This window comes from Drosophila busckii, chromosome 2R, assembly GCF_011750605.1.
Source record: "Drosophila busckii strain San Diego stock center, stock number 13000-0081.31 chromosome 2R, ASM1175060v1, whole genome shotgun sequence".
NCBI lineage: Eukaryota > Metazoa > Arthropoda > Insecta > Diptera > Drosophilidae > Drosophila > Drosophila busckii.
Genome location: NC_046605.1, coordinates 2,694,531 through 2,709,870, shown reverse-complemented (window position 1 = coordinate 2,709,870; position 15,340 = coordinate 2,694,531). Strand labels below are relative to the sequence as shown.

The 15,340-nt window shown below is 38.9% G+C and overlaps 2 protein-coding genes across 2 annotated transcripts in view; one reads left to right on the top strand and one right to left on the bottom strand.

Moving 5' to 3' along the window:
- Positions 1-15,340, bottom strand: part of LOC108596557 — a 99,207-nt gene that overhangs the window by 47,300 nt on the left and 36,567 nt on the right. The window contains exon 3 of the mRNA XM_017982455.1: positions 5,968-6,012. The gene's annotated coding sequence lies outside the window, so the exon portion shown is untranslated. The remainder of the gene's footprint in view (positions 1-5,967; positions 6,013-15,340) is intronic.
- LOC108596556 (V-type proton ATPase 116 kDa subunit a) lies at positions 8,023-10,916 on the top strand. The gene has a single exon (XM_017982453.1). The coding sequence runs from the start codon at positions 8,108-8,110 to the stop codon at positions 10,733-10,735; it is 2,628 nt and encodes an 875-aa protein (XP_017837942.1). The 5' UTR covers positions 8,023-8,107; the 3' UTR covers positions 10,736-10,916.

Below are 15,340 nucleotides of genomic sequence, written 5' to 3'. Positions count from 1 at the left end.
GCATTAATTTATACACCAACAACAATTAAGCAAACGAGTAACAAACAAAAAACAATGACTAGTCGCATTAATTCTACCAAAAAATTCGAAGGTCGCTTACAAGATTTTGATTTGCTAACGAAGCCAGCACAATGCTAATGCTAAGTTGTTGTTGATTTGACTTGATAATATGTAGACAATGATATTTTGTAAATTGTTAAACATGTTGCAATGCTAACTAATGACACAAAAAAAAATAAAAACAAATAAATAATGTAGCCCAATGTTGTGCTAAAAACAATTGTCTGTAAGACAAGAATAAAATATTAAAGCAGCAAAGCAATAGCAAACATTATACTATTAAATTGTTGTTGCTTTTTTGATTTTGTTGGCATTAATTACTTACAAATTTATATACGCAAATCCGCAATAAATTTTCATACGTTGTATGTTCTTAATTAGTTGAAGTGCAACAATATTTTGAGTCTAATTTTACTTGAGCTGTTTGACTATAAAATAATTTGTAAATTTTTTTTGCATATTTGTAGCGAATTGATTAATTCATTGCCTTTAATTAGTTTTTAGACTAATTTCACTTGAGCTACTTGTATATTTTAAATAAGAAAAAAATATATATAGTACTAAATTGCTGTTGCTTTTTTGATTTTGTTTGCATTAATTAGTAACAAATTTTAATAGACAGTCTGCTTTAAAATTTCATTCGTTGTCTATTTTTAATTAGTTTAAATTTGACAACATTTTTAGACTAATTTTACTTGAGCTGTTTGTATATTTTAAGCTTTAAATAATCACAACAATATAAAGCATTAAATTGTTTCTGCTTGCTTTAAGCAAATTAATTATTTACAAATTTATATAGGCAGGCGCAATAAATTTTTATTTGTTGTATGTTTTTAATTTAGTTTAAGTTGGATAACATTTTTAGCATAATTTTACTTCAGCTGTTTGTATATAAAATAATTTGTAAATTATTTTTGCATTTTTGACGCGCATTGATTAATTCATTGTATGCCTTTAATAAGTTTAAATTCGACACTAGGACTTAGACTAATTTTACTTGAGCTGCTTGTATAATTTAAGCTTTAAATTATAACAAATATATATAAGACTAAATTGTTGCTGCTAGCTTGAAGGAAATTTATTTATAAACAAATTTATATAGGCAAGTTTGCTATAAGTTTTCATTCGCTGTATATTTTTAATTCGATTTGATACGATAACATTTTTAGAATAATTTTACTTGAGCATATAAAATATTTTGCAAATTGTTGTTGCCTAACAAATTTATATAGACAGCCTATTTTAAATATTCATTAATTCATTGTATGCCTTTAATTAGATTAGATTTTTAGCATAATTTTACGTGTGCTGCTTAAATAAAAATTTTTGAATTTATTTTGCAGCATCAGTCAATTTAATTCATTGACTTTTAGAATTGTAGCAGCAAATAAATAAAAGTGTTTAATGCTAATGCTTTTAGTGAAATTATTTAGACTTAAGCACATTTCTTTATCGCGCAGAATTCCGTTGAATACTTTATTTAAAGCTCTTTGTTGCTTTCCAAGAAAGTCAGCATTAAACTTTAAGAGCAAAGTAATTTTCAATTTAATGCTGCCATGAACTACTTTAGCTACCGAATTTTGTTGAACTAATTAAAGCAGCGCTGACTGACTACTGTACATTTAACTACGTTTCGATTGTAAATTGAGATATTTTCATGCAACGCTACAGATCTTATAGATAGCCGCACCCCTAACAGCCGCAGCGGCAGCTAAAGACAAAGCCAAAAAGCCAAAGTGGCGCGTGTGCGGTCAACAGCAGTACACACCCATACAAATACACACACACACACACACAGACGATTGTTAGTAAAATGCACTCGTTGTCTGTCTGTTAGCGCTGTTATGAGCAAATTACGTGCACCACCCGCCAAGCCACAGAGCAGCGAGCTATAAGCTCTAAGCTAATTGCACCACAGCAACATTTTGTTGGCTGCTGCTGCAGCTGCTGCCCACACGCTGTTTGGCTCAGTGTATTTTATATTTTATAATATGCACAACAAATCAGCGCGCAAATTGTAGCATAAAATATTTACATAGACCCCACCCCAGCCCCCCAGCCCAGCCCGCACTCAATTGCAGCTCAAGAGCTGTTTGTTTATTGCGTTTAATTTGCGCATTGTTTTGTGCGGCTTTAGATAATTGCGTGGCATCAATTGCCACCCACACAAGCACACACACACACACATGCATAGACAGTGGCTAGCAAATTGCCAGGCGCTGACATGTGGGGCGGCCTGCTGTGCTGGGCGTGTTGGGGTCAGTAAACAAAAACAACAGAAAAAAAATACATCGAGCAATTGCAAAAGCCACAAAACATTTGCCTGCTTTCATTAAGCTTTCAGCTTGGCATGTTATGCTGTCTGTCTATGTGTGTGTGTGTGTGTAATCAACTGTACCCACTGTAACATACTGATTTCAACTGTCCAACTGTCTGCGCACAACTGTCTGTCTGTCTGACTGTCTCACTGTCTGGAGTTGTCTGTTTGTTTGCATTTCACGCTTCAGCCTATGGCCTCTGTGTGATTAATCTCCCACACACACACACACACATAGACACACAGCTAATTTCTAGCTGTAGAACAAATGATTTCCCACTGTTATTGATGATGTGTTGATTAGGCTCTGAATATTGCGGCCATGTGAAACATTTGAAGCTTTCGTAGTTATTTTTCTGTTTTTGATAATTTCACTTTGAACTCGTGCCGCAGCCATCTGCGCCCTGCTGCGCCGCTGCTGCACATACATGTGTTCGTGTGTGTGTGTGTGCTTCAAAAAATGCCCAAAAATTGGGTCATGTTTGCTCAAACTGCTATTTGGTTGCAAATTGCAAGCATCATGCCAAACAGCGTGTGTCTAATGAATTTGCCAACAAATACACTACACACACACACAAATGCATGTACACAAATGCATGTATGTGTGTGTGTGTGTGTGTTTGTTACCTAGCATGCTAATGGCGCATACAACGCCGCATGCCGCACGTTGCACGTTTTAAGCGCCAACGTTACGCAAAAAGCGCAAAGCGTCAATTTATCAAAAGTTTTTATGCAGCTGCCACTTGCCAGAGCTTGCAGCCCTGCCTTGCCACAGACTAGACTGTCAATTCTCATTTTTAATACCACACACACACACACAAACACACATGTGTGTGTAAATTTATTAAGACAAACTTCTGCAGTAGCTGCTTCAAACTAAATTGCTTGCCACAAGTGTTGCCTAATGAGCTGGCAAAGCCCAGCAGAGACTACAAATTAATATTGATTGCGGCTGCTACTAAAAATTTGTTAATTAATGCTGCAGTAACTCAAATTAAAGCTAAGCGGAAAGCAGCAGGTAAGCTTAAAGTAGTTAAGATAAAAACTAGTTGGACACTTGCTATTGGAAAAGGTGTAAGTCAATGTTAGGCATACACTAAACTATTTTAAATGCAGCTGAAGAAATTTTAATTGTTGTGAAAAGAAATTCTCATAGCAAAGTGTATACTTTAGTTGGTGTAGTTCAACAAAAAATTCTACAAAATGTGTTACGAATTTATGTTGAGTTTTTCTTATATATTTTTATAGCTTTTATTGACTAAGCAGCTATTAGTTTTGGCATTTTTGCTGGCAAAGTGTATATTATAGCTAGTCATATAGCACAATTTAAATGATTTTGTTTGACAAAATAGTTAAGGAAGTTATTTCGAATATTTCTAATATATTTTGATAGCTATTAATGTCTAAACAGCAAATTATTTTGACATTTTTGCTAGCAAAGTGTATATCATAGTTGCTCATATACCAGTGATTTTGTTCTATACAATGTGTAAAGAATTATTTTGGAATTTATTATATATATTATTGTTTAAACTGCAATTAATTTTGGCATTTTTGCGAGCAAAGTGTATCTCATAGTTGCTCATATACCACAATTTAAGCGCTTTGTGCTACAATGCAACAAATTTCTGTTAAAGTCATGCAATGTTTCATTGAATGTTATTATAAATGGTTTATTGCTAAACAAAGTGTATATTATAGTTGGTGAAGTTGAACAAGCTGTGCAATTTGTTGTACAAAATTAATAAAGCATTTAGTTCGAATATTACTAATGCATTTTTATAGCTTTTATTTACTAAACAGCAATTTATTTACCCATTTTTGCAAGCAAAGTGTATATCATAGTTGCTCATATACCAATATCTAAATGCTTTCTGCTACATGCAACAAATTTCTGTTCAAAAGTTATTCAAAGTTGTTTTTAATGTTAATAAGTTGCATATTGCTAAGCAAAGTGTATCTCATAGTTGGTTTAATGCATGTCATTTCCTAATTGCAAGCGTTTAATGCTTTTGTAGCAAATATTAAACAAAACTGGAGCCTGCTCTCTTATTGATTTGTACTTTATACGCGGAACTAAATTGCAAGCAACTTCAGTTTTACATAATTATAGCAGCAATTGTTTGCATGCCTCAACTAACAACAACAACAACAACAATTACTGTATTTTATAACAAAGCATAAACGTTTGTCATTGCAATATTAAGTAATCTGCAGTTGGGCGTAATATATATTTTTATGCGCTGGCGCATTTGATGATGAGAGAATTCTTGCTGGAGCAGTTAAGGCCACGCCCACGCCTGCCCATGCACTGTGGTCACTCAGTCAGGGGCTAATGGACTGGCCAATTGTCGCAAATTAGCAAGAGCAGTTACCCACACAGCCCCAGACACAGACACAGACACAGCCACAGACAATTGCATGTGAGTTAGAATTGTGGTAAAATGTTTCAAGTAAACAGCGAACACCTTTAGGCCAATAACATGCGCACCACTAAGCTAACGGTACATAGCTGCCGCTAATGCAGGAAGATAAGGAGTAGCGTGGGGGGAGTGGGGAGGGGGCAAAGTATATGCAAGAGAAACAGCTATAAAGTTTACTGCTACAATTGGCAAATTGAAAATTGTGCGCTGGTGGCGGCCACTCAACTCCCTCAGCTCAGGCCGCCGCCCCAACCACAAGCCAACCACTAACCATGGCCCTGGCCTGGCCTGGCAACAGGCCCAAAGCCAAGTGCGCACATGATGCGTTCTAGCAGCGCAGATAAGCGTAGCTGCTGCTGCTGCTGTTGTTGTTGCTGTTGATGATGATGGCCAAGTTGCTGGCAAAGCCGCAGCAGACGAAGATGCATTTGCACAAGCGCAGTCCCAACATAGACGTTTCAATTTCAAAAACCATTTGCCCAAGCCAGACATTTTAATGAAGCGCTGCCAGCAGCAGCAGCAGCACAGCATGTGAGCGAGCGAGAGAGCAGTAGATGAGTTAAGTCGACGCTTGAACAGCATAGGCCGAGACACTGAGACATTGAGACGGTTAACGGTGCAACACACACACATAGACAGCAACGCACTCGTCACAGTCAAAGCTTGATAAGGTCGCAGCCAAACGAATGACTTAGGCAACGAACCTGCCGGCAGTGCAGCAGCTTTTTATATATATTTTTGTGTTTTTGCTAATAAATAAATAAAATGTCAAGCGGCATTGCGTGATGCAAATTAAATAAATAAATTTTTAAAGCAATTATTTATTTAAAATCACACAAATTGTTGCATTGTTGTCACTTTCAAAAAACTTTCGCTAGCCCCACAACAATGCTAAGCAATATCGTGTGTTCTAATTTTGTTGTTATGCTTCACACTTGCCCCAAATAAATTGGACAGCACGCATATCTTGCGGCAGTTTGTAGTGCGTATTGTAATTAAAATAGCAAGCCCGACATTTGATTGCCATAATAATCAAGCAGCAGTTGCTGTTTAGGCGTTAATTGTAGGTTCTGCGCGTTTTGTTGAAAATTAACAAAGTGGCGACTTGCACTTTCTCTTTGCCGCAGTGGGCGTAGAATTTAAAAAGTAATTGCTCAATAAACTTACCTTGTTGCTATTTTGTAGACTTCAATCACAGCGTACACATTGCAACTAGAACGAAAGAAAGAGAGAGAGAGAGAGAGAGTGAGAGAGCGCATGAGTTACTTAGTACTTCAATTGGGCCCAATGTGCTGCTTGAGCTCAAGTTGGCGCCTTTAGCAACTAATTGACATTGTTTAAGCTGCTGCGCTTCGATCTATTGGCCAACATGCAAATTGTTGTTGGCTAACTGCGGAGAGAGTGCCTGCGATTTTCCCCCAAAAAAGTGAAAACTCTGCTGTCGTCTGTTTAACTTTTGCCTTCCTTCAATGAGCTTTCAATTGCTGACTTAATTTCTGTTCAGCCCCAAACAAAAGTGCTGCAATAAAAGCTAATGATATCGAACGACAACAACAACAACAACAACAGCAGCAGCAACAACAATAGCTGCTTATTGTATTGTTGCGCACTGAACTGTATAACTTTGGGGCAAACAACAACAAGCCAACAGCTTTGCTTAACAAATTATCAAGTGCACTGTGGACTTTACACACTTTTACTTTTCACTGCGTTGTGCGCAATTTTTGTTAAGCCAACATTTATGGCTGTTTCTTAATACGCTATAAAAAAAAATATGAAGCTGCTAAAGTTTATTGCATAAGCAACATTAAAATTAACTTTGATACAAAAGCTGTAGAAATCTTTGTTTACAAGTTGCTTAGAGTCATTTTTGCTCTCTCTAAATCAAATTTGATGAGACATTTGTTTTATACGTATTTAAAATTATTTTTTTTATTTATTAGCGCTTATTTTGTTTTGAATTTTATGTATACTTGCATTATATTATAATATTATTTTATTACATTTTGCCTTGCATTTATTTATTTAATTTAATTGTATTTTTTAGAAGTATTCAATTTATCATTTTTATTAATTTAGGCTTATTCAGATTCATTTTTTCTGTGTTTAAATCAAGAAATTTTTGTTGCTTTGTTTTTATATTCGCAATGCGTATTTAAAATAATTTTTTTTAAAATTTTTTAGCGCTTATTTTCTTTTGAATTTTCTTTATACTTGCATTGTATAAAATTATTTGATTTACATTTTGTCTTGCATTTATTTATTTAATTTAATTGTGTTTTTGTCTATATATTATTTGAATTTAAATTTTAATAACATATTTCTTGTGATTTTATCAAATTCTTTCATTTTTTGCTACTACATTTTGAATTATTTAATTGCATTTATTTACTTAATTTAATTAAGTTTTAAAAGCATTTAAATTATAATTTTTATTATTTATTTTGAATTCAGATTCATTTCTTTTCTGTGTCTAAATCAAATTTTATGAAATTTTATTCTATAGTTTTTAGGCAATGTATTTAAAATGATTTTTTTATATTTATTAGCGCTTATTTTCTTTTGAATTTTTATACTTGCAGTGTATAAAATTATTTCATTTAGATCTTGCTTTTTATTTATTATTGCTTCAATTCTTTTAAATTCCGTCTATATATTATTTTAATTCAAATTTTTTCAAATTCTTTATTTATTTTGTGCATTTTGAATTATTTAATTGCATTTATTTAATTTAATTGTATATTTTACAAGCATTTAATATAACATTTTGTATTAATAAATGCTTACTTTCTTTTGATTTTCATCTATATATTATTTTAATTTAAATTTTAATAACATATTACTTGTGATTTTTATCAAATTTATCTTTTGCTAGTGCATTTTGAATTCGACTCTAATTCGCTTTGTATTTGCTTCACTTTTATTTTTCCACAGCACGCTAACAAAAAAACATTTAACACATTTGTTGTTGTTGTTAGTCGCTCAATTTTCTTTTTAGCAGCAACTAATGAGTAAAATGCTTTTGGGCAACAACAAATACAAAATAACAAAACAATTTAGACTACAATGCTAAGCATCGATAGCTATGGGAAAAAAGTGTAACAATTGCTAAGCTATATTAAGTATACGTTATAGAAGTTCACATAATTTGCTTATGCGTACTTATGTGAGTCAGTGTAGCATGAAGTAGGCGTCTGCGCTTAGACTCAAGTACTGAGTACAATCGAAAAAAATAGTAGAAGCGTACACACACACACGAACACACACACACACTGACACACACATAGAGAGATTGAAAGCTTGCAACATGGTGCGTTCTTTCTTTCGCAGCGAGAACATGCTGCTCTGCCAGCTGCTGCTGCACATAGACAATGCGTTCGACTGTCTGATTGAGCTGGGACACCATGGCGGACTGCAGTTCAACAATGTGTATGAGGAGGATCATCTGGTGAATGGCTACTATACGCGCAAGGTGCAGCAGTGCCAGGATCTGCTGCGCATTGTGACGTATTTGCGTGAGCAGCTGCAGCAGCTGAACATAAAGGAGATTTACTATCCGGATGTGGATAAGGAGAATCGACCAAGCGAGGCGGACATACAAAGGTATGAGACGGTGCTGAAGCAGCTGCAGGTGGAGACGCATGCGATCATGGAGCACTTTCAAACGCTGGAGCGGCGCAAATATTATGTAATTGAGAAAAGCTTTGCGCTAATGCAGGCGCACAAGCTGCTGGCGCAGGATGCAACCAAATCCGGCGATATGTATACGGAGAGCATAATGCTGGAGCTGCTGAAGGATCAGTCCGAGTCGCCGGCGAACGCATCGCAGCTGAACTATATGGTGGGCAGCATTGAGGTAAGCAAGTTGGCGGCGTTTGAGCTGCTCGCCTATCGCCTGTTCGGACGCAATTTGCTGCTGCAGTTTGTGCCCATGCCGGAGCCGATAATGGAGCGCGTGGGCAACAAGCAAATGGAGGTGCACAAGCATGTGATCTTTATGATTACAGGCGCAGCGCAAATACGTCCCAAGCTGCTGAAATGCTGTCATGCGTTTCATGTGAATGTGTTTGAGTGTCCGGAGCTGCCGCGTGAGCGTCTCGAAATGATTGAGCAGCTGGAGCAGGAGCTTAAAGATTTGGACAAAGTGCTGGACGCCACACGCTCGGCACGCAAGCGCGCACTACGTGCCGCCGCCACAGACGTCTTCATAATGAGCGTTAATCTGCATAAAGCGTTGCAGGTGTACGACTTGATGAATCGCTTGAATCCTGTGGGCGGACGCGAGCATGAGCATTATTTGCAGGCCGAATGCTTTGTGCCCGAGCAGGAGCTGCCGCTGGTGCGTGCTGCACTGCATCGTGGCCTGCGTTTGAGCGAACAGGACTCGGAGCGTCAAACGACGCCGCCCATACTGCTGCCCAACAATCGCAAGACGCAAATAATGCCGCCCACTTACTTTCGCTTGAACAAGTTCACGCAGGGATTTCAGAATCTCATCGATAGCTACGGCATGGCGGACTACAAGGAGCTGAATCCAGCGCCTTACACTATTATAACGTTTCCCTTTCTGTTTGCCATAATGTTTGGCGATCTGGTGCATGGCCTTTTGCTTTGTCTATTCGCCGGACTGCTCATATACAAGGAGCGACAGATTGAGCGACAACGCAAACTCTCGGCCAGCGAGAATGAAATTCTCAACATTCTCTTTGCCGGACGTTACATCATACTGCTCATGGGCATCTTTTCCATGTACGTGGGCATCATCTACAATGATGTGGCCTCCAAGGCTATGAACATCTTTGGCAGCAGCTGGAGCTGCGTCTACAACGCGTCGACCATTAGAAATATGCGCGCGCCGCTCTCATTCAATCCGAATGATGCCAAATTCTATTCGGGCGATCCCTATGCGCTGGGCGTGGATCCGGTGTGGAAGCTTAGCGGCGAGGACTCCATTACCACCTTCAATTCGCTCAAAATGAAGTTGGCCATTATTTTTGGTGTCAGCCAAATGATCTTTGGCCTGGTGCTGGCCGCTGTCGATTGCGTGCTGCTCAATCGTTTGCCGGATCTTTTCTTGGTTGTCATACCGCAGTTTATTTTTATGATTTGCATTTTTGGCTATTTGGTATTTTTGGTATTCTTCAAGTGGCTTACCTACGGCGGACTCAAGCCCATGCCACGCAGTTCGAACTGCGCGCCCTCGGTGCTCATAACTTTCATAGACATGATGCTAATGAAGACCAGCGTGCTGGAGAATCCCGAGTGCCTCAAGGGCATGTTTCCCCACGAGCGTACGGTGGAGTTTGCGCTGTTTGGCATTGGCTTTGCCGCCGTCCCTGTGCTGCTGTGTGGCAAGCCCATTTACTTGATGCGCAAGCGCAAGAGGCTGCGACGCGAGCAGCAGCAGCAGCGCGACTTGAGCGGTCTGCGCAAGAGCGGACGCAATACGCTGGACGAGATGCGCTCCGCCTACAATGTGGACTCGCAGACAAGCAGAAATTCACAGCCCGCCAAGCTGGAGCCGCGCCAGAGCGCTGGCCATGATGATGCCGAGTTCGACATGTCCGAGATCTGGATACACTCGGGAATTCACACCATTGAGTGTGTGCTCGGCTCGGTCTCGCACACCGCCTCCTATTTGCGTCTCTGGGCTCTGTCCTTGGCCCACAGCCAGCTGGCGGACGTGCTCTGGGACATGGTGCTGCAGCGCGGCTTGAAGAATAAGGGCGCCATTTATATAGCGCTGCCCATGCTGCTGGCCACGTTCTTTGTCTGGGCTGTGCTGACGGTGGCCATTCTGGTGATGATGGAGGGTCTGTCGGCGTTTTTGCATACGCTGCGCTTGCACTGGGTGGAGTTCCAGTCCAAGTTCTTTAATGGTGCCGGAGTGCCCTTTATGCCGTTTTACTTTCCGCCTTCAACCATTCGGAGTTAACTGCTGCTATGTTTATATATATCGTTCATTATTGAACTTAACCAGGAAGTGTTTATACACGTTAAAAAAATTGCACTCAATGTAAAACAAAAAAAAACGGCAGATATTCATTTTTGCTAAATAGCAAGCATAGCATATATCGATACTTTCGATTACATATATTTGTATGTAATAAATAAGTGCAATAAAAACTTAGTAAATAAATAAATAAATAAAAAATCACATTGCACTTTAAGCAAGAATTATTCTAACGATTATATGTGTTCCAAAGATCAATTATGCAGGATTTTGCTTGCCTTTATCGATATTATCGATATACTCTAGATAAAGTTATAATTCGCTTCATGTTTATATATTTCTTTCATTATTGAGCTTAACCAGGAAGTGTCAGAAAATTGCGTTAAACAAGCAAAAATTAACTGGTGTTATTAACGTTATTATAGCATATATCGATACTATCGATTACATATATTTGTATGTATTTAATATGATTACGTGTTCTAAATTTGGTAAATAAATTAATTAAATATAATCAAATTTTACTTTAAGCAAGAAATAAATATTTTAGACCATTGCTTGCTTTATCAATATTATCGATATACTCTAGATAAAGTTATAATTCGCTTCATGTTTAAATAATTCGTTCATTTTAAATAGATATAAACAAATTACACTTTACAAAAGAAATAAATATTTCAAACCTTTTCATGCCTTATCGATATTATCGATAACTCATGTTGTGTATAATTCACTCAACATTTGCAGCACTTTGTGCTTAATTTCTGCCAGTGCACGCTGGCCACATAATTAACAGCTAGACTTTAGTACTAGTTGGGGGCGTAAGGCTGTGTGGGCGTGCCGCCTGCTTGGCAGCCCACGCAAATGACCAGCATCTGCCATTTTGTTTTGTTGTGCTGCTTGCTTAGACAAAATTCCATTGCAATTAGCATTGGCCAGAGAGCCAGAGAGCTAAGGCCATAAACCAAAGTTAACTTTAAACAATTTCCATTTATTTGGTTTATGCGCGTTTGCGGCCATTGCCAGCTGCAGCAGCAGCAGCAGCAGCAGCACACAGCACGTTGCAAGTTGCACATAGCTGGGTGCCAATGCGGGCGCAAAAAGTCGACGACCCTTTGTTGTTGCTGTTGCTCTTGTGGCTGCTGCTGCTGCTGCTGCTGTTCTTGTCGTAGTTGTTTAGCTTGTTTCGCTATGCCACACATACAAGCAAAACAGACAAGCGTACACATACAGCTGGCGTGACTGTTTTGCGCCGCAGCGCCATTAACACCCACGCCACTAGGCCCGCAAGCACAAGCCCAGGCTAGCGACAACTTTTTGTTGTTGCGCTGGCTGTGGCCCGAAACTCTTTGCGGGGCATAAATTATGCCAAGCGCAAAGCGATGACGCATGCAGGCCTAAGTAGACTTGTTGCATGCATAAATAACTTTCGTTAGGCAGGCAAAAAGCTTATTAGATCGCAGGCAGGCCAAAGCCAAAGCCAAAGCTCAATATACAAAGCGCAAGAAAAACTCAACTTGGGCCAAATGCATTTTCATGATCAGAGCAGGTTTATATATATATATATATAGCTACGCAATGTGCTGCTGCTGGCCAAACAGGCTTGTGGTTTGCTTGCGCGCTTAGCCGCAGCACGCGCCATTGTTTAGTGCAAGTTCGTTGCCTAAGTCTTTTGTTTATATTTGGTAAGTTGAGGTTCTAATGCGGCAAGCAAGCAAGCTATGTGTATGTGTGTGTGTGTGTGTGTGGCAGCTGCTTAGCGCATTTATGGCGAGCAATTGTCAAGTCCCTCGGGTGCAGCTGCAGAGCAACCAAAGCAAGGTCAGGCTGCTGCTGCTGCTGCTGCTGCTGTCGCCGCATGGGGAAAATCAATTTCAAACTAAAATGTCGCATTGCTGCTGCAACGTCACGTCATGTTGCGCGTTGGGTCATCAATTTTTTTTCACATGGCCTTAAAGGGCGCAACAGTAGTCCATGTTGCTGTCCATTGTTGTGCGCCCTTTTTGCTGCTGCTGCTGTTGCTGTTGCTGCTGCTGGCATTGTCTGTGCCTAGCTTGGCTTTTGGGCTTTACATGCCGCGCATAACAAAAAAGGTGTTAAATTCAACTCATGCAGCAGCCAAAGCCAAACACAAAGCAATGTCATTGCACGCTGAAGAATTTCTGCCACAGCAGAAGGACATTTCAACTGACAGTTCGTCTAGAGCGCAGTGCTTAACTCAAAAATCAACAAGCGAATGTTGCAGCCATTGCAACTATGACTATGAAATACACTTTGAAACAGCAGCGTATATAGCAAAGAGTTCCAGCTTAATTGCTCAAGTTTATCTTCTGTACATGAGTCATGCCGCATAAACTGCAGACTACAATTGGCAATATATAATTTAGAAAATGTATTTAGAAAATACATGTAGCTTATCGTCTGTCCAACTTGCTGCTACACTTTGCTTATAACCAAGTGTCTGCCACTTAAATGCCGCATAAATTGTTAAATTATTTGAGCCACACACTACAATTGGCAATATATAATATAAAATATATATGTAGAAAATACATCCAGCTTATCGTCTGTCCAACTTGCTGCTACACTTTGGTTTTATACAAGTGGCTGCCACTTAAACGCCGCAATTGGCAAGAATAGAAAATATATATAGAAAAGACATCTAGCTTATCTGCTGTCCAACTTGCTGCTACACTTTTCTTACAGCCAAGTGACTGCCACTTAAATGCCGCATAAACTGTTAAATTAATGGAGACTACAGCCTACAATTGGCAATTGTTAAACGTTTTGTTTGTTGTTTTGCTAAATTTAATTAAAAAAAGATTTTTATAGCTGCGATGCTTAACGCAGCGGAAGCCGCGCCAATTAGGCCAAAAACCAACAAATTCTGGCTGCTGCTTTCACTCAGCGCACAAACAAAATGCTTTAATTAATATGGCAAAAAGCTAAAGCAACAAAAACAAAAAGAGAAAAATTAATTTTAACTATGTTGGCATTTGTGCTTTTGCCAATTTAACCGGTTTGTGGCCACAACCCCAAGAAAAAGTGAAATTCTTATTTCTTTGTGGGTTGCAGCCTATTTTAGCTTATTAGCAGCTAGTCTAAATTAAATAAAATACGCAAGTTATTAATAAAAATGCTGCTGTTGCTGCTGCTACGCATGATGAACGTACGTTGCTTGAGTCTTTTGTTTTTTTGCATAATGAGCAAGCGAAACAGTGGACAATATATAAAACCGTATAATACGCTCGTATATATGTCAATTACAGCACGATACGTTTGCTTTTGGCAAATTTTCGAGTTGACGCTGGCCCATTTTACTGAATTGTGGGTCAGCTGCTGATACCGATTTATGTCAATGTGCGACAATAAATTTGTGCGCACGGTATTTTCGGGCATTTGTTTACTTACTTTTGCAGACCGTTAAGTAAACGCAATGCATGATTTGTGCTTTATAATGAGGGCGCGCGCGCTGCTGTTGATGACTCAGTAGCTTGAGTTTGAGTTACAGTTGAAGCTGCCAAACATTTGCATAGTTCTAATTTGAGTCATGAGCAACACAAATACGCAACCGCAGCATGCAACATGCAACAGAAAAACAAAAACAAGCTGCGAAAATTTTAGGAAGCTTTTGCATATTTGCACATTTGTAACTCAAACCTAAGCAAAGAGCAGCGCACAAAGTTGTTTTGTGGTATTTACATTTGTAGCAGCAACAACCCACCCCCCACTCCCCTTCACTCTATCTTTTTCACTGTGTGTGTGATCCAGTTAGTACGCACGAAATCTCGTTAAAAACCACAGCGCAAAAAGCAAATACAAAATACAAATAAAAACCGTTAGCTTTGTTTTAACTTCTACTACCTGCCCAGCCAAAAAATACAAAAACTGCTAAATGGCATTGACCAGCCAAGTGTGCAAGCTCTCGTCAAGTCGTCAAAGCGTCAAGTGCTCAAGTGGCTCTGTCAAGTGCTGAAGCTTCAGTCCACAGCACAAGCTTTTCATAATTTGCTATTATTAATTTTTCGTGTAGGCAAGCGCCGTCTTGTTGATTTAAACTACTTGACAAACTGCAGCAGCAGCAGCAGCAACAACAAGCAACAGCAACAACAAGCAGTAGCTACAGCACTTTTGACCTTCGCCTGACTGCAGCTAAAGCTCAAGAGCTGCTGCTTCAGAAGTTTACAGCTCCGCTCAGGCACGAACCGCTGACACTATTGACGTGCAACTCATAGCGTGCCACAATTGGTGTCAAATGCTACCGTAACACGCCAACCAACAGCCCAACAGTCATAAAACTATATTCGACGTCTGGCTGTCACTATCTATTGACATAACTTAACGAAATTAATAGACATAAATCAATGATTATGTGCACAACACCCACGCGCTCAACCCATAAACATGAAAACTTTCCAAATGGAATTTCGCCAGCGGCTAAAATCTGTTTATATTGCCAAAATTTTGCTGTTAGCTACAAGGGTGCTGGCTCTATGAAAAAAAAAGAGTTGCCCAGCGGCAAGAGCATAACTAAATTTATGCGCGTGTTACTAAAAGAAAATTCCTAGTATTTTGGCAAATATTTTT